The sequence below is a fragment of the Corylus avellana genome, chromosome 4 (genome assembly GCF_965113065.1).
Source record: "Corylus avellana chromosome 4, dhCorAvel1.hap1.2, whole genome shotgun sequence".
NCBI lineage: Eukaryota > Viridiplantae > Streptophyta > Magnoliopsida > Fagales > Betulaceae > Corylus > Corylus avellana.
Genome location: NC_142493.1, coordinates 101,135 through 128,300, shown reverse-complemented (window position 1 = coordinate 128,300; position 27,166 = coordinate 101,135). Strand labels below are relative to the sequence as shown.

General features: G+C 40.3%; 2 protein-coding genes across 2 annotated transcripts; both read left to right on the top strand.

Annotated features, from left to right (window-relative positions):
- Positions 1-863: 863 nt before the first annotated feature.
- Positions 864-1,824, top strand: LOC132177125 (uncharacterized). The gene is made up of 2 exons (XM_059589346.2): positions 864-1,208; positions 1,736-1,824. Exons 1-2 carry the CDS (start codon positions 908-910, stop codon positions 1,822-1,824), a joined length of 390 nt encoding a protein of 129 aa, XP_059445329.1. The 5' UTR covers positions 864-907.
- A 1,278-nt stretch (positions 1,825-3,102) lies between these two features.
- On the top strand, positions 3,103-26,623 carry LOC132177120 (helicase and polymerase-containing protein TEBICHI-like). The gene is made up of 17 exons (XM_088515224.1): positions 3,103-3,234; positions 3,322-3,450; positions 11,541-11,605; positions 12,214-12,319; positions 12,424-12,624; positions 12,841-13,017; positions 20,274-20,435; positions 20,519-20,758; positions 20,950-21,162; positions 21,438-21,788; positions 21,938-22,090; positions 22,758-22,892; positions 23,208-23,426; positions 23,582-23,699; positions 25,570-26,119; positions 26,254-26,320; positions 26,408-26,623. Exons 1-17 carry the CDS (start codon positions 3,103-3,105, stop codon positions 26,447-26,449), a joined length of 3,060 nt encoding a protein of 1,019 aa, XP_088371350.1. The 3' UTR covers positions 26,450-26,623.
- The last annotated feature ends 543 nt before the right edge of the window (positions 26,624-27,166 follow it).

Below are 27,166 nucleotides of genomic sequence, written 5' to 3'. Positions count from 1 at the left end.
CAGTAAAAATCGTAAGCGCTCTTTTAAGTCCGACTGAGCCATAATCTAACATAATCTCACTAGAGAATCAATGAAAATTTAAAGCGGCTAATACTAATCAGACATATGTGAAACTTTTTAATTGTAAAGATTCAAATCTATACCTTAATATATGTCTTAACCACTTAAAAATTTTCTTAGGTCATTTCACGAGTATCATTGATCATGGTTTAACAATAGTTAGATAAAGAGTACGAGATAGTGTTATTAAATGGATGTGAGATAAAATTTGCATGTTTGGATTTCACTTCAGCTCAAAATCTCAGTGCATTTCAACTCTTTTCTTGGAGTAATCCAATATAAAAAATATATATATATATATATATATATATTCTCACTCCACTTTTCTATTTTCACACTTTGTAAGTGACTTGTAAAATTATTATTAAATTAAAGTTTAAAAGTGATATATGATAATTTTTAAAAATGAAAATGAAAATAAAAAAGTGAAATGTTGTATAGATTGCTAGAAGACTGAAAAAACGACACCCAATCTTGCATAGATTGGACACGTCGGAATAACCACCTTGGGAAGTGCTTTTTTACTGTACAAGATCAGACAAAGTCTGAAAAAAATCAACAAGACCATCACATCATATCATGATTCATGCACCTTCACTAATTTATTACCCTCAAATTTACAGAATAATCAAGTACCAAAAATAATTTAATTTAATTTATTAATTTATATTTATATTTAAATAAAAAATTGACTCCAAATGCACGTACGAAAGCCTTTCTATTATTCTCTCTCTATATAACTAAAACTAAAAGCGGGAGACGCCTCACATTTGCTCCCGTTGAAGGACTCGCAAACACTCACTCTCTCTCTCTCTCTCTCTCTGTTCAGACGGATCCTCTTACTCTAATGTCGGACCCTTGGTCTGCACAAGTGCCGCTCCCTCACGCGGTGGAGCAACTGCTCGAGGATATCTGCAGGAAGCAGAAGCAGAAGCCCCCAGCCGCCGACGTGCGGCTGAAGCTAGCCTCGCTAGGCGAGGAAGCGGCTCTGGAGATCCTCCGTAAGATATCGGCCTCTGTCATCAAGAGCACCCTCAGCGCATTCATCGTCTACATGATAAAAAACGAATCCCCTCAGAGACTTGCCCCCGTCTCTCCTCTTCGCACTCCCTCCTCTCCTTCCCGCCTCATGTTCAGCCCGCCACAAGGTACGTAAACCGATACAAATTTTGCTCTCTCATTCTGTCCACACCATCGACATGCGAGTGTTTTTGCATTTGGGGGCACCGCTTATTTCTTCGGGATTTTTTCAATGACCACGGGATATAACTTGTTGAAATGATGCTTTTAAACGAATCAACTCTCTCTCGGAGTGTTCTTTTTTTTTTTCTGGCTCTGTTTGGCTACAAGGAAATGTTATTTATTTTTCCTTTCCCTCATTTTTACTGAAAAATTGAGGGTCTATACTTGCCTTTTCACTGTTGCAGTTTAAGATACTAGTCCGCTGGTTTTCTAACCTATGCTTTAAATGAGCTTTTTATGGTTAAATATAGAGCTATTTTTGTACACTTTGAAGTAGAAGTTTTGCTGGGGGAAATTAGTTTAATTTGTATGATGCCCTTGCTTGATTTTATTCCATATGCTATAAACAATATAGTAGTATAGGATTTTTTTTGGGTACATTTTGTGCCCTTGAGTTGTGCTGTTACTCACACTCCAATAATAATAACTCAAGGGAATCTGAGAGGCTCACCCTCATCAAGTTTGAGGTCAGAGAGTGCTGTTCGTCTCAAGTTAGCGGCCTGTATAACAAATAATTTATAGGTCATGTAGTTGTAGTTGGCCTAAATTATAACAAATTATTTATAGGTCAAATCAATTTTCATGGGGTAGTTGGCCTATAAAAAAAAAAAAAAATTGTAGAAGACATTGTTTTGGTAAAACAAATATTAAAAAGAATAAATGAAAGAAGCAAGATGTACAACAGTTGCTGTCCAAAACATCTGCAAAATGTCGAAGCTTTTTGGTGGGGTTTTTTTTTTTTTTTATCCTTGAGAAAGAGATGAAAAAAAGAAAAAGCAAGGTCTCATTTTCCCCTTTTCCACTTTTGGAGGGAAATTTTTTTAGAGGGAAAAAGCAAAGCCTTTGGAGGGAAATTTTTTTTACCTCGGGAGTATACCATCCACTAAAAAAGTGGATGTTTTATGCTGAGCCATTAGATCTATTGGATGGCTGAGATTCTTAAAAAAATTGGCTAGCAATTTTGAAGGAATAACCGGGGATCTTAATCCAATTGAGATCCCTTCGAAATGAGAATAAATTAGATTGTTAATTATAGTCATTTATTTTAAATTTAATGGTCTATAAAATGCCAACTACTTTTGTATAACCGAGGCATTAAATGATTTTATATACTATTGAATTTAAAATAAAGGGCCACGATTAACAACCTGAGAATATCCAATTTCTCTCCAATTGAAGGAGATCTGGATTCGTTTGTTAAACAACACCCTCACACCATGGCACTATTCACTTGTGAAAAAATAAAAAAGAAAATAATGATTGATATGGAAAAATGAAAAAGTGGTATTGGAAAGTGAAAATTTTGTTTTGTATTGATTTTTTTATTTGAATAATAAAAAAAAGTAAATGATGCGATATAAAAAGTGTATAATTTGATATAAAAGTACAAATGTATTTTCTTTTTAAAAAAATGAAGTGAATAGTATCGTGGAATGTGAGGGGTTTAAGAAAAAGCCACATGTGTCTTTTTCCAAACAGACACCTTCTACCCCCAGGGGACTCCCCTAGCTGTGACCAAAAGGTCTACTCCTTTTGTTCTTTTCTCCCGCTGTCTCACCACCAATCCAGTTCGTCCAGTGGTGGGACCATAGTCAAACGCCCTATACGGCCCTTCCATTCTGGTTAGCTTCGCGCCAGATTTCATTATCCACCCATTGCTGCACGGTTCAATCTCTCTGGGGAAATCCCACCAAAAGAGATCGCTAAGTCGAGAATTCTCAGTATTCTTAATATTCTGTTCATTTGTTACTCCTTGTGAGTGTGTTTAAGTTTTTGTCGTATGTTTAATGACCAAAAGAGATGAGGCATTGCAATACTAACCAATCGCATTTAGAAGGTGACGTCACTAGCTCTAATAAGAAGAATCCAGAGGACATGCAGTCTGGTTTTATTGATAAATCCATGGTATCTGTTTTCAGCTCTTCGAGGGAGGTAACGTCAAGTTTAAGCAACTCAGTTATGAATCTTGTAACCAGATTTTGATGGTTCACATAATCTAATATTGTTTTCCATGGGCAGGTTATTGATGGTAATACTCCTTCAAGTTCTGTGCTGCTTGAAGATCGTTTAGATCTAAACCATTGGCTTCCATCTGATATATGCAGTATTTATAGAAAGAGAGGAATTTTGAAATTGTATCCTTGGCAGGTAACTTTAATCTTTTGATGAAGCCATGGCTCTGATTGCTATTAAATGAAATGATTTTGCAATTGATATGAAATTATTTGTGGTTTTAAATGGTTGCTGCAAGTGGTCAACTTGGACATAACATATGATTAGTTTTTTCTTCTGCCTTGAGCTAATATATGTCTCTTATTGTTGCATCTCTTTTTGTGCTTTTCAATTGATTTTACTATTTATGACATGTGCTTTAGTATCATGTTGTAAGCTTAAAGCTATGTAGCAAGGGTACTTCTATATGGGAGCTCATCTTATGTGTATCAGATATAGACACTTCTTCGATACTCCTCAGTACATATGATATTTAACAATTTAAAGTTTAAAATTTGGATGAGTATTTGATACTTTTTGGATACTTTTGACACTTATTTTTTTTTTTGATAAGTAAGTAGCTGGTTTTATTAAAAGCGTGAGGCGCCCCTAAGTACACTGGATGTATACAAGGAGAAACACCTAACTAGAAAGGGAAAAACGTACAAGGAAGTCGTCATAGCTAACCGAAATCGGGAAAACAAACGCTACAGTCCAAAGATACAGAGTATGGAAACAAAAGGATAAAAAGTCCTCGAAGGACCTCTCCACATCCTCGAAGCACCTATTATTTCTCTCTCTCCAAAGACACCAAAAAAAGCAGATAGGCACCATCTTCCAAACTGCAGCACTCCCCCCTCTTCCTGCAGACCACCAACAGGCTAGCAACTCAAAAACCCGACCAGGCATCACCCAAGATAACCCAAAACGGCCAAAAAAGGCACTCCACAACGCAGACGCCACCTCACAATGGATAAGAAGATGATCAACTGTCTCCTCACTCTTCTTACACATCCAACATCTGTTTACTACAATCACATTCCTCTTTCTGAGGTTATCTAGGGTCAGAATTTTCCCCCAAGCCGCCGACCACGCAAAAAAAGCTGCCCTAGGAGGGGCCTGAGTCCGCCACACACTCTTCCAGGGGAACCTCCTCCCCCCTTCCGAGCATGCCAAGGAGAGAAAGAGAGACTTGACCTTGAACGTACCTCTTTTGGAGGGATTCCACCATAATCTATCATCCAACCCTCTTCTCACTCCTGTAGAATGTAACACCTGGAAAAATGAGGCAAAGGCCTCCACCTCCCAATCATGAGCCTCCCTCGAGAAGCTTACGTTCCACTGATTGGACCCCCCTAGCATCTCCACATTATCCGCAACTGAGGCTTCCTTCGCACAAGCAATGCTATAAAGGATCGGGAAAGCTATCTTGAGAGCTGAGTCTCCACACCACCAATCATGCCAAAAGCTAATCCTGGACCCATCCCCCACTGCATATCTCGTAAAGCCTTTGAAAGTTTCCCACCCTTTCCTAATATTCTTCCATAACCCTACCCCAGAAGCTCCTCCAGGCTCAATCGAACACCACCCACCCCATAAGCTTCCAAACTTCGCATCTATCACAACTCTCCACCAAGCTTCTCTTTCCACCCCATAGCGCCACAACCATTTCCCCAAAAGAGCGCGATTGAAGACCAATAAGTTCCTAATCCCCAACCCTCCTTCCTTAATCGGAGTGCAAACCTGCGACCACTTCACCAAGTGGTATTTGAACTCTTCGCCTATCCCTCCCCAAAGAAAATTGCGTTGAAGCTTTTCAATACGCTTAGCAACACTCACCGGAATAGGAAAAAGAGACAAGTAATAAGTGGGCATGTTAGCAAGAGTGCTCTTAATAAGGGTGACCCTACCCCCTTTCGACAAATACAACCTTTTCCAGCTGGCCAACCGATATTCAATCTTCTCAATCACTCCATCCCAGATATGCTTGGACTTATAAGAGCCTCCCAATGGGAGACCAAGGTACTTCACTGGCAAAGGGGCTGCCTCACACCCTAAAATACCGGCTAGCGAAGCCACTTGCTCTACATTCCCCACCGGAATAATCATTGATTTAGCCAAATTAACCTTCAACCCGGAAGCAGCTTCAAACAACAAGAACAAACTCCGCAAGTAGCGTATCTGGGCAGGCCTAGCATTGCAGAAAATCAAGGTGTCGTCGGCAAATAAAAGATGAGAGACTGTAGTGTTGCCGATTTTGAAACCTTCTAACAACCCCCCATGAACCGCCGCTGAAATCATCCTACTTAGAACCTCCATCACAAACACAAAAAGCAAAGGAGAGAGTGGATCCCCTTGTCTCAACCCCCTGGAGCTACTAAAAAAACCTTTAGGAGACCCATTTACCATAATCGAGAACCGCACCGAGGAAATGCAATATTGAATCCAAGAACACCAAACCTCTCCAAAACCACACCTTCTTAGCAAATACATCAAGAAGCCCCAATTCACATGATCGTAGGCTTTTTCCAAATCCATTTTGCAAATGACCCCTGGCTCCCCAGATCTCAATCTACTACCAAGGCATTCATTAGCAATCAAGATAGGATCTAGAATCTGTCTACCTTTTATGAAAGCATTTTGCGACTTGGAGATGATCTTGTCCAACACCACCTTCAATCTATTTGCTAAAACCTTGGCCATAATTTTGTACATACCTCCCACAAGGCTAATCGGGCGAAAGTCTTTAAGATTGTTGGCACCGGGAATCTTCGGAATAAGCGAAATGAACGAAGCGTTGAGGCTCTTAACAAACATCCCGCCAGCATGGAAAGCACTAAAGACCCTCATAATGTCCTCCCTCACCACATCCCAACAAGCTTGGAAGAATGCCATAGAAAACCCATCGGGGCCCGAAGCCTTGTTGCCATTCATCTTAAACACGACCTTTCTAACCTCTTCCTCGTCAAAATCTCTCTCCAACCAGCTGGCCTCTCCCTCCGAGATGGAATCCAAGGAGATACCATCTACCATAGGCCTCCAACTATGTTGTTCAGTGAAGAGCTTTTGGTAGAAATCCACAATGTGCTCACTAATCTCATCCTGATTTGAGGAAAGATTATCCCCAATCATAAGATTTTCTATCGAATTATACCTTCTATTAGAGTTGGCTATGGAATGAAAGAATTTAGTGCACTTGTCCCCTTCCTTTAACCAAGACACCCTCGATTTCTGTCTCCAACTTATCTCCTCCATAAGAGTACACTTCTCTAATTCTTGAACAACCTCGGCCTTCCTCGCTAATTCCTCCACATTCAAAGCCCTACTTTCTTCGTGCTCATCAAACACCCGAAGATCTTCAAGAAGAGACCTCTTATTCCTCTCAATGTTACCAAACACCTCCTCATTCCACGTCTTCAAATTCAGCTTCAAGGCCTTGAGTTTGCTAGCAAGAACAAAACTCGGCGTACCTTGGAACTCGTAGGAGTCCCACCATTGTTTCACTAAGGCAACAAACCCTTCCTCTTTAAGCCACATATTCTCAAACCTGAATGGCCTTTTCCCCTGGGAAATCTCCCCTAACTCAAGCATAATTGGGAAATGATCCGAGCAAAGACGTGGGAGCCTTTTCTGCCTCACCCCTGGAAACCAGGCTTCCAACTCTGGAGAAACAAGAAACCGATCAATCCTAGACCATAGCGGAGGGTCTTGAGAGACCGACCAAGTACAAACACCCCCTACAAGGGGAAGGTCCATAAGCCCTTGTTCAGAAATAAAATCTGAGAAACCCATCATAGCAGAATCCAGACGAGCTCCACCCGATCTTTCACTAGGGAAACGTGTAACATTGAAATCTCCCCCAATACACCATGGCAAATTCCACCAACTAATAATGCCAGCCAACTCATCCCAAAGGAGCCCTCTATCCCTATCAATATTCGGGCCATACACCCCTGCAAAAGCCCACACAGAGAGATTTGCCACATTCCTGAAAGACAAGGCCAGGGTGAAATCCCCTATACAGACGTCAATCTTCTCCACCACCCTTGTATCCCACATGATTAAAATACCTCCCGAGGCCCCATTAGAATCCAAACAGCACCAATCCACATGATTCCGCCTCCATAAACTGCGAACAATGCTTCTAGACATATCTTGAATCTTGGTTTCTTGCAGACACACAACATCTGCATTCCAATCCCTAAGTAGATTACTCACCCTCAAGCGCTTATCCCTCTTATTCAACCCTCTTACATTCCAAGAGATAATGTTTATCTTCATAACACAACTACATTCCCCCTCCCTTTCCTGCTTCCCCGAATCGAGCTCCCGCTTCTGGCATCATAGTTCACCGAACACTCCAAATTTCTTATCTCTCTTTTACCCTTAGTGCCGCTACTAGAAGTAGATACCATCCCATTATTTCGGCGCTCCTCTTCTAGAGAGTTTAACAAAGCTAACAACTGCAGCTTATGACCGGCGAACGAAATCCCCAAGATCGGATATATCTCATTGGCACACTGGATAACCCAATCTGAAAAACCTGCTGCATCCCCTGAATTAGGACCATAGCTGTTCAAAGGCGAAGGCCCCTCCGTTCCACACACCTCTGCCCTCCCGTCTTCCTTACTCCTATCATTAACAATGACTTCACCCCCACAACTCTTAGCTACCACCTCCTGCCCAGCCTCTCTAGACTCCACCAAGCCTGAGCACCGGACTCCAATAATTGAAGGATCAACATCCCAAATATGCAGCCCACCAGAAATCCTAAGTTCCTGCTCTTGACCCATTCCCCCACTATCCTGACCGCCACACCAAGGAACCACCTCACTGCCCTCACCTACTGTACCATTCATCATCGGCCACTTCTGGTGCAACACAGTCTCCCCCCCGCCCACAACCACCATCCCCAGTACTCCAGCAGCTCCAAAAGTCTCCCCAGACTCGGCCCACTCAACTACCTCGCCGGCAGCGACCAAACCTGGCCCCTCCGGCCTTGTCTGGCTCGACCGAGACTCCTCCTTGTCCGAAATCACGACCATTGGAGCACTGAAGCACTCGCCGGCCAACTCTGACTCGCCGGCGACAACCTCCGACAGCCTCTCTGGCTCTGTCTGGCCCAGAAGCACTCTCGCCGGCGTGCAACAGCTCCTTCCGGCCAGACTCGCCGCTTCTCTGCCACCCAGAATCTCACCGGGACTATCACCAACAGCTCCAGAAGGCTCCCCAGACTCGGCCCACTCAACTACCTCGCCGGCAGCGACCAAGCATGGCCCCTCCGGCCTTGTCTGGCTCGACCGAGACTCCCCTTTGTCCGAAATCACGACCGCCGGAGCACCGAAGCACTCGCCGGCCATCTCTGACTCGCCGGCGACACCCTCCGACAGCCTCTCCGGCTCTGTCTGGCACAGAATCACTCTCGCCGGCGTGCAGCAGCTACTTTCGGCCAGACTCGCCGCTTCTCTGCCACTCGGAATCTCACCGGGACTATCACCAGGACTGTCCACTGTAGCCGGCGGTCTCTCCTCTGACCGCGTCCCTCCTGCCGCCGACGACGACGCACCTGGGTCACCTGCCGGAGAGCTTCGGCATCCCTCCTGCACGCCGATCGTGTAACACACCTCCGGCGCTCCCTTGGGTCTTGCCCCTTCTGGACCAGACTTACTTGGGCTGGACTGACCAACGCTCAGGCCCATCTTCCTGCGCCTATACACAGCCACCACCTTCTTCTTTCCCTTAAACTTTCTCTTGGGCCATTGTTCTTTCCCCTTAGACCCATCCACCCCCTCCAACTCCCCAACCTCCAAGTTAATCTTCTTGGGCTGGGCCATCCCTTGCTTGAGAGAGCCCCCTCCTGCCATACCGCACACGCACATCCCGCCAGCCCTTGTATGCCCACTCCCTTCCTCCAAATTTTTTATTAAAAAATCAAACCTTTCTAGACCCACGTCGATCTCTCCCCTCAACCTGTTCAACGACTCTTTCGCATTAATGAGTTCAGATTTTACACGAAACCAGGCCTGCGCTTCGAGCCTACCTACCCCCTCCCATCCCTTCACGTGATCATCTCCAACTTCCGAAGCTGTCATCATTGCCAAGGCATTCAACCTACTCGCCGGAAACTGATTTCTACTCGCCGGCAACCTATTAACAACACGACCCCCCTGCCTTCAGGTTGCACATTCCTTCCTGGCCAGAGGAATGGTTCCTCTTCGATTCCTCCATGCAACCGCCATCATTCCTCACCTGAAACCTCTCCTTGTATGAATCCACCACCTGAACCGTGGGAGCAGGGTATTGTTTATTCTTCTCTGCAGCAGCCTTGGCTACCAGCTCGGAATAAGCATCAGAACAGTCGTCTGCCGGTTGCAACGACGACCCCAGCACTTCCGCGAAACTCCTCCTTCCCACCCCCTCAACCTTCTTCTTATCCATCGTGGCCTCCCTGACTTCGCACATTGCAGACTTAGCCAAACTCACCTCCGAGATGAATCGTTCCCAACCTTGACCAGCTCGCCCTTCTGGTATAATAATCGATCCTCTTCTTTGCCTTCCATCATATTCTTCTACCGTCAGAAAACGTCCATTCCTGTTGGAGCATTTTTGCGCAATAATCCGAGGAAACCCTGCTCTGGATTGGTCCCAAAAAACCTCTGTGGTTTCCACTGCCACCAAGTCCTTCACAATGCGCCCCAACCACATCAGCTCATCCTTCTTCAAGAAAATGGTTTTTTGTATCCTATTGCTTCTTTCAAAAATCCTCACCCCTGCGCTTTTCACCAGTAACTCAAACTTCTTGGACTCCACTGACCACTTCCTCGATTCAGCCATGACACTAACCAAACAGCTAACAAGCTAGACACCCAAACAGGTCACACGCGCCACCCACACGCCTGCCCTCAGGCGTGGGTGGATGAGAGAGAAGAGAGAGAAGTGTGCATGATATTAGAGCTAGAAAAATACAGGACTGAACAGTTATTAGATTCACCTTTAATGTTATTATACATTAATTACCACTCTTATATTAAAATAGGTGTTGCAATTGTATGTAAAAACATAGGAAGGATTTATGACCTAGGTTCACACTAGCGTTTGACTTACAAATGCTTGTGTGGTTAAACTTTTATAAGTTGCACCTATAGATCTGCTCCTTTTGTCCCGGTTTACATACTGTGCTTTCCTTTTTGGAATGTACCAAAAAAAATGCCCATTTTCTATAAGTGGAAATTCTTACTTTTTCAATTTGTATTTTACCACTAAGCGAGGTCAGGTTATGACTCAAACCATCTTGAGGGATCGCCTATGAATTTCCTGTTTACGGGCCTGTATAGGCCCATTCTAATTGGCGCTTCAGCGGGTAAAATACTATTATGGTTACACTTAGGTAGATATTTCAATCTTTGGTTGCACCCCTTACCCTTTATACTTTAAAAAAAAAAAAAGTCATACTATTTCAAACTAGCGCATATAAATTGAGATAGAGTTTATGGGTATGTTTGTTAATGTGTTTTGGGGGTATTTTTTGTTTCTGGTTTGAAAAGTGTTATGATGTGACATAAAAGTGAAAAAAAGTTTTATGTTTTGATGAGCATTTTGTGTTTTTGGTTGTTTGGTAATGTCTTTGACTTGAAAATAGAAACCAAAGCTGTGAGGGTCATGCATTTCTTTTTCTTCTTGATAAATAATCACAAATATCATTAAAAGTGTTAGGCACCCTAAGTGCACAAGAAGTATACAAAAGGAGAAAGAAGAAGCAAAAAGAATAAGGAAAACCCAGTCAAAGAAACCCACAAAAGCCCATAAGGAAAAAACTACAACAAAACTACAGGAACACCCCCATAAACTGCACACTGTGTAAAGCACTATTCTTCCCCTCAATCAACCCTCTCACGAACTAGGAGTGCAACCTAGGCTTCAACATAACGCTGAATGAACCCTCTTGCCTTTACCACGGCTTGATCAATCACCTCTTGCATCAAAGTTCATGGAGCATTCCAAATTTTCTTAGCTCCCTATTATCTTTCGTACCACGTCTAGAAGGAGTAGCCAAGACCTCAAGATGGTGTTCCTCTCCAAGAACATGGTCTATGTATTTCATATTTGCAGCATCCTCGGTTTATATAGCCTTTTCTTTTCAGTATTGATTGTACTGTTGCATATGTATCATATGGGATTAAAATTAGGTACCTGTATCCCTGCTTCCTAGGTTTAAAGTATAACCTACATACTTTTCCATTTTTCAGGTTGAGTGCCTTCAGATGGATGGTGTTTTACAGAGAAGAAATCTAGTATATTGTGCATCTACAAGGTATTTTCCCTTGTATTTGGAATTCATCTTAAATTTCGTGTCATACAATCCTCTCTTAGTCATTGTGGTTACCTTTTTTTTTTTCTTTTTTTCTTTTTTAAATTCTTTTTCTTCTACTTATAGTTCTTCAAACCTATGTGAATAAATCAATATAGATGCAACTCCTTGTATGGTCCACATAATTAGATATTGAGAAATCACAGCTAGCTAAGAAAGTTTTTATGTAGACATCATTGGTGATTCTCTCTTTGCTATGTTCTTGATTAGGCCAATGAGCAATTTAAAGCTTCTAGTCATTATTTTTATTTCGTTAACATATACCTGGTTATTTCTTAATGAATTTGAGTGTGTTTATGTTAATTTTGTTTATGTTATAATTACAACTTTGTTTTTGATTCAAATATACTTTTCACTTCCGATTGCTAGTTTTTTTGTTTAAATTTTTTTTTAACCTTGTATTGTTGGCAGTTTTAATCCATATCTACCAGAAATTTATGTTTTATTACAAGCTTTTGTTTTTCTTTTTGTGTATTTGTTTTTATTTTAGATTTTTATATTTGGTATACTGAGGATGTATGTGTTGTTTAAAATTGCTTCCTCTGCAACAGTGCTGGGAAAAGTCTTGTCGCTGAAATTTTAATGTTGCGGCGGGTCATATCAGCTGGAAAAGTAGCACTACTTGTGCTTCCTTATGTATCAATCTGTACAGAAAAGGTGCTCCACCATTTTTTTTTTTTAATTGAAATTGAATCAAGCAGATATTAATTACAGTTTCCTTAATTTATATGCATTTCTTGTCTCTGTCCTAATGGGTGCAGGCAGAACATCTGGAGGTTCTTCTTGAACCACTTGGAAAACATGTTTTTAGTTATTATGGTAACCAAGGTGGTAGAACACTTTCTAAGGATGCTTCTGTCGTAGTTTGCACAATAGAGAAGGCAAACTCTTTGATAAACAGATTGCTTGAAGAGGGTCGCCTCTTTGAAATTGGAATTATTGTGACAGATGAACTACACCTGGTATTTTAGTCAGAGCTTGTGGTGGGGTTTTTAAATAACAATTTTTTTTTTTTTTAAAGATCTGTTGCATGTTTTACTTTATTATTATTATTTTTTTATTTGTACTTTATTTTATCTTCCAAAGGCCTTTCCGTTTAGTCTTTTTGTTTTAGGCTTTAGGGTTTTGCTCTTTGATTGAGTTACATGGTACGTTCTCATGCTTATATTCATTAACAGGTTGGTGATCCCAGAAGGGGTTATCTTTTGGAACTTATCTTGACAAAGCTTCGCTATGCAGCTGGTGAAGGCAATTTAGAGTCAAGCAATGGTAAGGCTGACCCTGCTCATGGTCTGCAAATTGTTGGAATGGGTGCTACCGTGCCAAATGTGGCAGCAGTTGCTAATTGGCTTCAAGTAAGTGGAACTATAAACCATTAGTCATTATTGTCGTTCACTTTAATGTAAAGATCTGCTAGTGGCCCATGAGCTCTCCCCTCCCACGTTTCTTCTTCTTTGTTCAAGAAAATTCTCGTTCCACTGTAGCTACCTTCTTGGTCCTTGAGCTATTTGTTGGTGTTGGAGCATTGTTCAATGGTGGTTGGGCTGAAGCTCTTCGAAGCATTGTCCTGTTACAGATCATATTTGGATGAGAAGTGATGAAGCCACTCATCTCCAAAGGTCGACTTCGATATCCACTATCCCCCGCTCTGTCGTTCACCTCCCCAAGACCCTCTCCGACCTCAAATCCGATTCACGACCCGGGTCCCATCTCATTCCCACCATTGATCTCTCCAGGATGGACTCTGATGAAGGGGGCTTTTCCAAATTTTCAACCAGCGTCCATTGGGAGTTCTGGACCGTACGATGGCCTCCATTAAGGGGTTTCATGAGCAATCGATGATGGCTAGAAACTGGAAAGGCTATGGCTAGAGCTTAAGAAAAAAACCCGTTGCTTCTGGCGTTGGTTGAGCCCTTTGTGCCGATCTTCTTCTTGTTGCCTCGCTTCCTTTGGCGTAGATCTACCACTTCCTTTTGTGTCGAGGATCCATGGTCATTGGCGATCCATGGCTGTTTGCTAAGATTCCATTTATCGCCTCTCCGACAAACCTCGCATCAATTCACCTCTGTAAACCCCTCAGTGAACTCCATTGTAAGGTTGGTCAAACGTAAACCCGTCGAAGAGAGGAGGTTATCGATGTATGCGGGGATGTTGAAGAGAGTGCATCTGTGGGCAGAGAGTGTAGAGGCCAAGGTGATGCGGGTGGAGGTGTAACACCCTGTCTAAGGAAAAAAAAAAAAAAAGTAATAAGAACAATAAATAAATTAGTGAAACTAATTAAAAATAGAAGAAAAAGTACATAATAAGACAAATAAATAAATCAGCAGAAGAAAAAATGTGATGAGCTTAAACTCGTTTAGTTGGAAGAGAGGCGGTGGTTAGTTCTTAAAGGGGGAAAGCTCACATGTTTGTTTTGTAAAAGAAGGGGGATGAGACTTGTTTTAAATTCATTATGCTCTTTTTCCTCCACAAGATGCAACTCCCCCTTTGTTTTCTTTTTGCCTCACTCGAAACATGTCCTCTGTTCTCTTTGCTTCAGGCGATATAAACACTGAGAAAGCAACAGAGGCAGCCAAAAGAAGGAGAGCCTGTCCAGCTAACATGCTTGCACCCAATCCCCTTTCGATTTCCTTTCGTTCACGACAAGAGAGAGAGATCGAGAAAGATAGAGAGTGAATCTGTGTAGCACCCTAGGCCTACATTGGCAAGGTGAATAGCGCACATAAAGTGTGTCGATTATAAAAGTATTCATGAGTGTTAAGTCCTACAATGGTTCCTTATTAGGTGAGATTGAACTTTATATGTGATTTTAGGAAATTCCAAATTCACTAGTTCGTGTGGAGTTGTTGAAGAACTTGCATGAAAAATTCTAGAGAGAAAGAGGCTGCTAGCTTAAACTTATAGCCTCTCTCTCACCTATTTATTATATCTTTTAGAAAATTTAATACAATGACCAAAATACCCTTGTAACAAAACCCTACCACTAACATATTCTTTAATCTCTTCTAACAACCTGCTCTAATTGATTTCATCACAAATTTTGTAAACATGTTAGCTAATCGGTCTTCAGACTTCACGAATGGTGTAGATATATCTCCATTGACTGAGTATCTTATCTCAAATAAAATGACAATTAACCTCAATATGCTTGGTCCTGTAATGAAAAATTGGGTTAGACACAATATGTAAAGCAATTTGGTTATCACTTCTTCTGTCAAGATATGGTTCAAACAATAAATATTAATTTTTAGGAAGTGGCCAGTGTTTGATTGAGGCAATGGCTAAAAGACAATGAACAATGAATAATTTAAGAACTAGAGCAAAGGCCGTGATGGGTCACACTCTCAAAATGAAGGTTTTTGGCTTTCTACTTTAAGATATCGTAGAAAGTTTTTTAGGAGAGGGAGGCCGGTAAGGGGTTATTTGGATCCCTGAGGGCTATGAAGGATGGGGTTGGTGTCGTTTCGTGGGTGGCAGCAGATGTTGGCGTTTTTAGAAACAAAGGATTGACCGCTGGATTCTAAGATGTTTCTGGTGGGGAAGTAGAAGGAGGGTGTTCCTTCGTCCGGTCGCTCCCATGCGGCAGTGCTATCCTCGGCGTCTGGTGGGTTGAAACCATTGTCCGTGAGTCCTCTCGATCTGCTCCCAGTGGCGGTTTGTTCCAAGCTGGCGAATGGGGGCGAGGAGTTGAGAACTTAGTGAATTGCTTTGAGCCTGAGTTTGGTTGCCCTAGTTCGTCAGCGGTAGTCACCATCGTCATAGTGAAGGAGGAGACAAAACGTTTCTTCATCATTCACTGGCTAAAGAAGCTTCTAGGGCGCTTCCGTTCTGAGCTAGACCGGGTCAAAGGCTGGGTAGGTCATCCTGTCGGGTTGGGTATGAAGCTCAAAGGTTTTAGGGTTAATAGGATGCCCTCTGTTAAGCCCAAGCAAGTCAGCAAGGTCTTTGGGATTGGTTCTGCGGACACGGGTCAGGGTTAATAGGATGCCCTCTGTTGAGCCCAATTCCAAGACTTATCCTTAGGCTTCGGCGTTTGGTCTTGGGTCTTCGGAGTAGTGCTCTTCGCAGGAGGTCTCTTTGCCACCTTTCTCCGTGCAAGTTCTAGTCCAGTCTAGTTCTTTGGGGTATGTGAGTCCTTTTTCGGTTGCTGGACGTTTTGGGTTGCTGTTTGGGAGCCTGTTAGTTGCTGCTCCGACTCCTTCAGAGAAAGCGTTTTCTCTCTCCCTTTCAGCTTGCAGAGTTCGCTGGAGGTTTTTGCTCGCTCGCCGTCTTTCTTTGTTGATGGGATTCCTGTAGTTGCCTCTTCTTCAGGGGCGCCTGCATTGGGGGAAAGGCTTCGCTTGTCTTTTCCTGTGATGTCAAAAAGTGGGACTCCTATCCCCCCATTGGTTTCCACGTCAGTCCGAGATATTACGAAAGAGCGAAGGAAATTAGAGGGCGAGGAGCGGTTAGAAAGTCTTTGGGTGCTCTCTCTCAGCCGTTGGTCGGGATTGTAGTCCGGTCCACTCCAACTAGTTTACTTCGGCGAGGTTTTCTTCTCCCGAGCTCTTCTGGTGTGATCCAGAGACCCTTGGTTGCCCAACCCTATGGTGGAATTGGGTCTCGTCTTTGGAGAGATGAGTCAGTCTTCTCTTGTGTGCGAGGGGGTGAATCTTCAAAGAGAGGGGTTTTGGGTGAGAAGCCGCTAGACTTTGGCCCCCCCGACTAGGCTTTTGCTGGACTTGCCTTGGAGTTTGTCTTCTTCCTTTTAGGTGGGAGGTTCTTCGAGTGGAGGTGATTTTGTAGGAGCTATGGGAGGTCCTTCGAGTGGAGGTTATTTTGTAGGAGCTATTTTCTCTCCTGCGGCATCATTGTTTCTTCAAGCCATGGGGATCTCTTTTGAGGGGAACACGATGGGATTTTTGAATCTCTTGGCTCAAGTGGATAAGGGTTAGAATCATGAGGTGACAGATCCCACTCCTCCCACTCCCAAGCTAGTAGGGAGTTGAAGAACTTAGGGTGCTCGATCAACTTCAATGCGAGGAGTCGTGGCTCTAGCCGGGGCAAAAGCAAAAAGGCACTTGTTGTGATGTAATCTTATTCAGGGTTTGTTCGCGGATTCCTTCTTCACAGGTTGTTTCTAATCTTATCTAAGTCATGCTAATAAAGGAAATTCCATAATGTTTGTAGGCATTGGAACCCAAGTGGTGGACGACATCTAAGCAAGATAAAATTGTAAGTGCTCGAGGTAAGCAAGCTATGTTTGTGGTAGCATTTTTGAAAGAATTCGAGGGTGTTTTTACCTCCAACCACCAAATGAACAAGACAGATAATGCAAACACAGAAATAATCATGCACAGCGGAAATTAAGACATTACAACCACAACACCAAAACTTCTTGATGAAGTGGAAAACCTTTTGAACCAATCATAAAATGGAAAAACACTCTAGGGTAGCCAAATCTAGGAAATCACTATACGAAGATTTAGATTACAGACAGTAGAAAATACTTACAACCCTTTAGAAGCTCCAGGCTCTGTAAGAACAACAATCTCACTTGCTTGTTTCCCAGCCGACCATTTTCATGGAGTGCATTTCCTCACCGACCCTTCGATAGACTCTTTCACGATGTAAACCAAGAACAGTTGTGTATTGTGGAACGAATATCAACTCAACAAGAGAAAGGACAGAGAGTTACAAAAAACAACTTAAGCTAGCTCCCTTAACCCCATGGTTTTAAACAACAAACTTATCACAAGTCATTTTGCATTGAATACGGCCAAACTAAAACTAACAATTTTTATAAATGTCGAGCATTTTATGCACAATGTGATGAAACATTTTTTAAAAGGAAAACCAGGTCACTTCTAGCATTATGAATGATGAAATGTTTTGTGCATGAAAAGTACGCCGTTGATTGAGTTTACAATTGTTGATTTCAAGATGAATGCATGCTATGCTTTAAATGATTATTTTGCCATGTTATTGTAGAAAATGATGTTATACATAAGGTTTCTAAGTAGTATGTATAAATGAAATGAAATGAAAGGAAAGGCCTATGCGTTCTGTGTAAAATGTTATAAAAATAATATGGAATGATAATAATCTCAAGGGGTTGGCTCAAGTGTTAAAGGCCTTGGTTTTGGTGGTGTTTCCATTAGTCTAAGGTTCAAATCCCCTTGGGTGCAAATAATTTCTTGGTGCTAGCCCGTCGGCGAAGCCAGATCATTTCCCAATCCGTGTGGAGGAGGCGCTTTACACGGGTCTGAGGTTTATCCGACAAGGGCGGGTATACGAAGTGGTCTTGCCTTGAAGAGGTTCTTTGTTATAAAAAAAAGGGAAGATACACTTTAGCCCTTTGAACTATCACTCTTTTTGCACTTATACCTCCAAACTTTTAAAAAGTGACATTAGGGCTTCCCATACTATCACCGTGTGTCGAAATAGATACTTTTGTATTTTTCTTCCCAAAATACCATTAAATTTATTAAGAAATAATCATTTAAAAAATAAAAATAAAATTTGGGAGGCCCTTTTCATATTAGCCCCTTAATTCTCAATGTCACTTTTTAAAGTTAAAAGGCATAGTTGCAAAATGAGTGAAAGTTTAGGGGGCTAAAGTATATTTTCAAAAAAAAAAAGAGGGAAAGATAAGTAATAACAATTGATGAAGTGATGGAGTTTATGAAAGGAATGTATACAATATAGTAATTGATGATGATGATGTTTTCGAAAGTATGTCTATGAAATTTAGGTTTCCCAAAAGGTGACTATGAAAGCTATGTTTATGAAAAATGTTCATGGAAAGATGTTTATGAAAATTTTTCCCGAAAGAAATGATTAGTCAAATGATTTTTTATTAAAATTTTTCAGTAAAGTGTAATCTTTTATGGAAGGAATGATTTTTAGCAAAGCGATTTTCTTGATATCAGTAAAATGATATTTGTTATGAAAGAAGTATTTCTGGAAAATGTTGTATTGAAATTGGCAAATGTTGTTTTTACGTATAAATGATTATGGTTATTATATGAAATGTTCACACAGTTACACACCAGTACCAGCTTACCTGCTTACTGAGTCGTTGACTCATCCTCCCACCTCGAAATGTTATTTATAGAGTAAAGGAAAATGGTGCCAAAAAGCAGGATAGGGAAGAAAATGATTTGGAGTTCAAGTTAATGAAATTGTAAGTCAACAAAATGATATGTAATGTTTAATTAATTCATTATAATTGCTATGTAATGCTTATTGGTTATACAAGTTATGAATTGTGTTATTATTTTGAGTAATAGAACTTTGGTGCAACAATGTGTTTGTTGCTATAATTTGGGACGAAAAAAAGTTACAACAAATTCTGTAGCGTGTACGATTAGCCCCGCTCATATGCAAACAATGTAGAGTGACAAAGTATAATAGTGGCGCTCCAGATGATTATAATAGGTATAATTATTGGGGGCGTTATAGGAGGTGTTGAGGGTGCTGAAGGAGATGTTCTTGTGGGTGTCGAATGTGGATTCTAATGTAAACTCAATTCCGAGTTGACACGAGATTTCCAACTTCGCACAAAAAATCTTGTGTAACTGTTTTCCAATTTCGACAACCCTCGAGTTGGAATTTGGAAACAACCAAATTCTGCCCCGAAGGGTCGGTAACCAACACTACCTGCAGTGCGAGTTTCAACTGATGTTGGTGTTTTCCAGCGAGTGTTTGAGTTTTCTAGAGTGTTTCAGTTGGATATTGTTTGCCTGTGATATTTCGATTGATTTTGGTGGTTTCCAATTACTACTCAGCTAGCTTGGTGGGTTCTGGTGCTGTTTAGGTGGTTTCTGGTGAGTTTTGACGGATTCTATTGATTTTTGGTCTATTTTAGGGGTGTTTTTTGATTTCGGCCAGTTCAAGCTGTCTTCCAGCAAGTTTTGTTGTGTTTTCTGCCTGTTTGGTGATATCTTGGTCAGTTCAACTTGTGTTTCGGCGGGTTCAGCTTGTTTTTAACTAGTTTGATGATATTTCGGTCGGTTCAGCGTTGTTGTGGCCTGTTCCGTTTATTTTTCGGCCAGTTTGGTGATATTTCAGCTTGTTTATTTTGTTTTTCGACCGTTTCCATGGTTTTTTTTTTTCATCCAATTTGGTGGTATTGCAGTATAAAGACAAACTTGTAGTTGTATTTGCAAAGTCTTTGTATCAGTAATAGTTCTTATGTTCCAAGATGGAGCTTATATGATGTAATTGCTCAAGGGTGAGCATTAGAAAAAAGGGACAAGTGTCCTTATTCTCTAAAAAGTGGTGAGTTGTCTTCTGGTGAGGTGTCCTTATTCTTGAATATTGTATTAGTTCCTATATGTATATTAGTGAATGGCGAGGGCTAGATGTGTCTTGAGCCTCTCTCTCTTTTGTGAAACATGCTAATCTTGATAGTTTCCAGCTTGCATCTATAGTTCATTTACTTCTGTCGAAATATTTTTTCCTTCAATTTATATCAATGTTCTTGCTAGTTAATGGTGATTAAATTATTGTGGCATCTACTTTTCACATCTTGCCTTGGGGAAGGATGCTAAACATTGCCACATAGTTGCCGTAGCATTCTTGTGTGGTTGTTTAACCTAAGATCTATTTTTCTCAACTCTGCATGCAGGCAGCATTATACCATACAGATTTTCGACCAGTTCCATTAGAAGAATATATTAAAGTTGGTAACACTATTTATAACAAAAAAAAGGACATTGTGAGAACAATCCCTAAACAATATGATCTTTGTGGTAAAGATCCAGATCATATTGTCGAACTATGTAATGAGGTAGGGACCTCTTGTGATGCAAGGCTGTTTTTGGGTATTATCCTTGAATTTGAACAATTATAAGCCAAGGGAATGTATTTCAGGTTGTTCAAGAGGGTCATTCAGTGTTGATATTTTGCTCTAGCCGAAATGGATGTGAATCAACTGCAAAGCATGTTTCAAAGTTTCTCAAAAGATTTTCTGTTAATGTTCATAATGATGAAAGTGAGTTCGTTGATATTACTTCAGCTATTGACGCCTTGCGAAGGTGTCCTGCTGGACTGGATCCTATATTAGAAGAAACTGTGCCTTCTGGTGTTGCCTATCACCATGCTGGCCTCACGGTATTTATTTATTTCTTTATTTATCTATCTTGTTGGGGTTATTTATTTCATTTTTCCGTGGTATGTTCTTGCTTACTTTCTTAATCTTTTGATTGTCTTAAAGTATTTTCTATTGTTCACTTATTGACTGTTGATACTTATGAGACTTCCTTACTTCTAAAAGTTTGGCTGTTCATTTGTTTTTTCTGTAGGTTGAGGAAAGAGAGATTGTTGAAACCTGCTATCGCAAGGGCCTTTTACGTGTCTTAACTGCTACATCTACCTTAGCCGCTGGGGTTAACCTGCCAGCTAGGAGGGTTATTTTTCGACAACCCAGGATCGGTTGTGATTTTATTGATGGAACAAGGTACAGACAGATGGCTGGTCGGGCTGGTTGGACTGGAATAGATACACAGGGGGAAAGTGTACGTTTATTTTTTTATAATTTTAGTCGGAGTACCTCTTATATCCGTGTTTTCTGGGATGATTGCTGATTGATCATGTTATTTTTAGTTTTTATTGTCAAATTAATGCTTTTTATTATCTTTATTTCCTATTATATATAAAATCTCTCTCTCTCTCTCTCTCTCTCTCTCTCTCGTTTTTTATATTTTATGTTTGGTGTATTTCATTGAGGTTATAAGTCACTGCTATTATATTATTATGTTGATTTTTTTCCTAATAATTTTAACCTAACCAGGTATTAATTTGCAAACCGGACGAGATCAATAGAATTATGGGCCTTCTTAATGAAAGCTGTCCACCTTTGCATTCTTGTCTATCTGAAGATATTAATGGAATGACTCATGCTATTTTAGATGTTGTGGCCTGTGGAATTGTCCAAACAGCTCGAGATATTCTTCGATATGTTAGGTGTACTCTTCTGAATTCCACCAAACCATTTGAATATGTGGAGAAATCAGCCCAGAAATCTCTTGAATGGTTGTGCCACAGAAAATTTCTCGAATGGAATGAAGATACTGAGTTATACAGTATCACACCATTTGGACGTGCAGCTTTTGGCAGTTCTCTCAGCCCAGAAGAATCACTTGTAAAAGATTGCACCTTCTATTTTTATTATAACATATTTAATTTCCTAACCTATTGTTTTACTGTGTAAGACGTAAGCAATCTTGGTTTGAGTTGTTGAAATACAATTTTTTGTTGAGATTGACTATGAACTTTTGTTTGGTTTCCCAGATTGTTTTGGATGATCTTTCAAGGGCAAGAGAAGGATTGGTTCTTGCATCTGATTTGCATTTAGTTTACCTAGTAACACCAATTAGCATTGATGTTGAGCCAGATTGGCGACTGTACTTAAAAAGGTTCATGGACTTACCTGCTATTGACCAGGTAATTCTGCTTTGTATTTTAGTGGCTTTTGTGATTCCAAATGAGCATTATTAACCACTCTTTCTTGCTTTATCTTTGGATCTTCTGCTTCTTATTGGATACTGCCTTCTGCGATTCTGAATGAGTACTTCATTATGAACCAACCTTTTGTGGTTAATATTTTGGAATATTATTAGAGATTGTTTGGAGTTCCATTGATTGCTTTGTGAGAGAAGGGACGCTTCCTAGCAGCCCTTGGGGGCAAGGCTCGAGTTCTATTATGATTTTGTTTTATGCTTCCATTTTCAGCATTATAGAAAGCTGACCTCAAGGGCCGATTGGCGTCATGAATGCCATTAGGAGTTTGAAACTCTGATCTTTTTAATTGGATTTCTCTTGGCCCATTATCAAATTGTTGATATTTGTAGGAGCAGTTATAGATTTACCAAATGGTAGAAATAAATATGAAGTAGGTTTCTTTCTTCATTAATATATGTTCATGTTTGTACCTCATTGATGTTGAAATTGAACCAATAAATTTTACAAAATTTTAATGCGATTTATTCCCCACCTATAGTTTTCATTTTTTCATTCAAAAGTTATAATTAATAATCATGTGCATGCAGTTCTGTGTGGATCTTAATATTTTGAATCAATTTCCTTCCTTTCCCTAATGCATAAAATGCAGTCAGTTGGCAACCGAGTTGGAGTAGTAGAATCGTTTCTGATGAGGAAGGCATATGGAGCATCTATGTGCAATGATCAAACACTTCGAGTGTGTAAACGTTTCTATGTTGCACTCATCTTATCAAGACTAGTGCAGGTGACTTTCTAATATATTTCTTAATTTTCCTCAATCTTTGTACATAACCAACCACAATATTATATTTGCATGCTTTTTTATGGAATGAATATCCTCAATGTGACTGTGACTTGGGGTAACTTGCAATCCTATCTTCTGGTCTATCTTCCCAGCTTTTATATGGATTGCGTATCTATTGGTTTCGCCACCTAGATATGACTCCAGTTCCTCTTTATATGGGGGCTTTGTTCATACATGATTTGTTTTTGTTTTTGTTTTTGTGTTTTTTTTTTGGGTTCCCTGCCTTGCTTACATTTTCTCAAATCCGGGATGAAGGAAGTTCCTGTGGCTGAGGTTTGTGAAGCTTTTGAAGTGGCTAGAGGAGTGGTTCAAGCCTTGCAAGAGAAGGCCGGAAGGTTTGCATCTATGGTTTCTGTGTTCTGTGAAAGGCTTGGATGGCATGATCTCGAAGGTTTAGTTGCCAAATTCCAAAATCGCGTTTCATTCGGAGTGAGAGCAGAAATTGTAGAACTTACTACCATTCCATATGTTAAGGTACTTCTATAAGTGAAATGCCTTTCCGTTGATGTCTTGAGGAGAACCTCACCAGTGGCTTCTGTAATAATTTGGGATGGGTTGTTTCTTTTATTTGGCCTTTGGAGCTTTCTGTAAGTAGTGAGGGATTGACTGTTTCTATCATTTGACTTTAGGGTTCTAGAGCAAGAGCACTCTACAAAGCTGGCTTGCGTACACCTCTCGCAATTGCAGAAGCTTCCGTTCCTGAAATTGGCAAAGCTCTTTTTGAATCTTCTTCATGGGCTGGACAAGGTGATTCTTCAGAGATTTTTCGTATATGACTTTGGTTAATATTTATAATTACAAGTGATGCATGAGAATATCTTTGTTCTCTCCTGAATTTCAAACCAAGAATGTTCTAGGCAATAAACCGTATTTGATTTTGGGTATTAATGCTTAACATAGCTGTCAGAGAGGCTAATCAAAACTCTAAAAAACGTTACTTTCATGATTATTGTCAGCCTTTTTCACATGTAGAAAGCAAGTATAATCTTGGTATTCTATCATGACAATGGTCTTTAGATGCTATTGCACTTTTAAGTCTTTCTTTGAAGGAGTAGATGATTTAGACTCCCCACATTTCTTACACAAACAGCACCACTAGACCACAATAACGTTCATTTTCCGTTAATTATCCAAAATTCAGATTTTCTCTAAAGCTAAAGTCCACGCAAAGAACACCATTCTCGAGGCTCCAAGGAATGTAATAAATAAAAAGATGGTACGCAAAGATTTTTGTTGATGAATTTTTGAAGAACTCTTCAAAAGAAAAACACTCCAGGAGCAGTCAGCCACCAACAAATTCCTATATAAAAAAAGTTTTACAACCTATTTAAGTATGCACAAAACCTTTGTAGACTCAAAGCTAGGCATGTAATCCCACAAGCGACACACTTGATCTCCGCTCCAAAGTGGCTCCAAAACATTAGCTTTCTTCTATAGTGACCTTCCATGAACGAACTCATTCAATCTTCGAAACTCCAGCTCCGATGAACTCACTTGCCAAACCCCAACTATCAGAAGAGGATTTAAAATTTTACTGTGGTTTGGGAACAAGGAGAGAAGCAAGAATGAAAGTTTAGGTTCAAGAAGAAAATAAGGTTTTTCTTTATTGTTTCAAGATTACCTCTCCTTACCTCAAAAGTTGTGCAATACCAGTTTATTTGGGTAGGGCAAAATATGGTCATTAAATAGGGAATCCAATTTAAAAAGAATTAAATTTTCATAAACTTGCTTGAGCGGCTGACACGCGATGGTCGAGCAAAGTTTCTGTTTTTCTCTGGTGTAACCTCTAAACTTGCACGCTCGAGCGTGTCTTCATAGTGTGCAAGTTTGAACCCAATTTTGAATCGGACTAAACTCTAACTCAACTACTATTCAATTAAATCCCAATTGACCTGACACTAGGATTTGCCAACTCAAATACAAAACCTATCAAGGTCAACATTTGCGAAAACATGAACATGCATAGAGTTGACTTCTTACATATAAAAAAAAATGAAATAATAAAAAAAATAAAAAATAAGAGTGCCTGAGTGGCCACCCTCAATGGAGGATGCCGCCCCAACCAAGTAGCCACCCCTCTCCTCCAAAGTGACCACCTCTCTCTCTCATAATTTAGAAATAATAAGTTAGTCCATTCACCTGAAAAATTGAGCACTTGTTTTCTCAAAATATTTTTATGAAAAGGTGTGAAGAGATTTCTAAAAAGTGTGTGGTGTTTTGTTTTTGTAAAAGGGTTTTGTGTTTTGAAAAGTGAATTGTTTGTTAAATGTTTTTAGAGAAGTGTGTTTTTGGTTTTGAAAAGAGAAAAGACTTTTTGAAACTGTTTCCAAACATAGCCATAAATGCTGTGTGTGTTTTTGGCTCCACAGCTGTATGTACTATAGTTGTTTCTGTTCCCAGTATAATTAAATTTTTTCAAGTAGATGCCTTTTGTAATGCATGGGTTATTAGTGATGGTAGATTTTATGCTTTATGAGACTGCATGCTGTTATCCTTCATTTCCTGCTTCCAGTTAAGTTTGTTCTCATGTAATTGATCTTCGGTTGAAAATTATAATGCATTTATTACTGGTTTTTCATATCTTTTAATACTGACAAGTGGGCAATATAACTGTTAGAAGGTTCAGCACAAACACGCGTACAACTTGGAGCGGCCAAGAAGATAAAGAGTGGTGCACGCAAAATTGTTCTCGATAAAGCTGAAGAAGCAAGGATTGTTGCCTTCTCAGCTTTTAAATCACTTGGATTCGATTTTCCACACTTTTCTCAACCCATACTTTCAACTGTCACAGAAGATATGAATGCTACTGTAACCAGTAGTGCTGAGCTGCATGCTACTGTTGCTAATGCCAAAAGTGCAGATATGACTTGCGCTATTCAGTTACAAAGACCTGGTGACGGAATTGAGTATCTTGATCGTGGAGTGCAGGAACCACACAACAGGCAAAATTTGTGTGTTGGCAATAAGGAAAGTGCTTGTGCGAAAGGCCCAATAGATGACTCACCTGAAGGAATGAACAAGGATGCAAGTAGACTTCACCTACCCAGGCCAAAGAGAAAGCTTGTTTCTCCCTCGAAGAAGCACGAGGTTACAAAGTTCGCCAGAAGGCGACAGACAAAGAGATGGAGTTCATTGGAGGAAGACAGTTTGAGGACTGCTGTGCAGGAGTAAGTGCTTGCTCTGATCTTGAGAAAACTCATTACTAGAATTTGTTTTTAAAGATTGTCGGACATCTAATTGGTTTAAGATTTAACAAGTATGTAAACTTTCTCATTCTCTTTTGTCTTATTTCCTAATGAAGGTATGGTAAAGGAAATTGGAAGCTTATCTTGAATTCCTACCGTGATATTTTTGAAGAGAGGACGGAGGTAAATTTATTTTACTCATTTACAATGCTTTAGTTTTGCTTTGTAATCTTTGCACCCAATATACAAGTGGGAGGTTACTTTGTCCAGGTTGATCTAAAGGACAAGTGGAGAAACATGTCACGGAACTGACACCTCAAAACAGCCTGCACCTTTTTTGTATTTTGCTCCAAAGCTGTATATATATTGGAAGTTTTTTTGGTTCATCCCTTAACCCTCCATGTTAATACCCAAACATGGGTTATACAACATCCAGGAATTCCCCCACTTGGCAGTGTTACTTTTTGCATTTTGCTTTAGGGAGGTAATCTCTTGCACCTTTTTTTTTTTTTTTTTTTGTACTTCTCTGTCTAGATAAAGATTCTAAGCAGCTTTCTCAAATTGTTAGCAATTTGGACAGCTAATTATTGAAGATCTGGATCCTCTATGTCTACGCTTTAGCTAGGTTATACAAAGTTAGGGATGTGGATGGAACATAAATTATGTAGGGCTTGGGATGTGTACATTATTTGTATAACTTGTTCCCATGAATGAAATGTATGTGTGTTGATGTATCATGACACATGGCAAATCAAATTGATGAGATGGCCCGATACTTGATCAGGTATTGTTAAAGCATTTTTGTCTCTTAATAGCCTTTTACACAATGTGTTTTTATTTTTATCAACTTTTCTCGTCTTTGCATCGGGAATACGGCTGGTCAAATTATCATATCTTACCTAATGTGACCGAAGTTATCTCTTAAGATATGTTAGCTTTAATAGGGCCCAAGTTTAGTGAGTTTTCATCAAATTTGCTTTTGTGATGTGTGGTGGTGCCTGTTACCAAGCAAGCAGCACTTTGCTCATT

What these genes read in the sequence shown, in the direction of transcription:
- LOC132177120 (XM_088515224.1), top strand. Translation starts at nt 3,103, where the DNA reads ATGAGGCATTGCAATACTAACCAATCGCATTTAGAAGGTGACGTCACT. An exon ending in TATCAATCTGTACAGAAAAG is followed by an intron (nt 12,320 to 12,423) that starts GTGCTCCACCAT and finishes TAATGGGTGCAG; the next exon opens with GCAGAACATCTGGAGGTTCT. An exon ending in TTTTTGAAGAGAGGACGGAG is followed by an intron (nt 26,321 to 26,407) that starts GTAAATTTATTT and finishes TACTTTGTCCAG; the next exon opens with GTTGATCTAAAGGACAAGTG.
- LOC132177125 (XM_059589346.2), top strand. Translation starts at nt 908, where the DNA reads ATGTCGGACCCTTGGTCTGCACAAGTGCCGCTCCCTCACGCGGTGGAG. An exon ending in CATGTTCAGCCCGCCACAAG is followed by an intron (nt 1,209 to 1,735) that starts GTACGTAAACCG and finishes TAATAACTCAAG; the next exon opens with GGAATCTGAGAGGCTCACCC.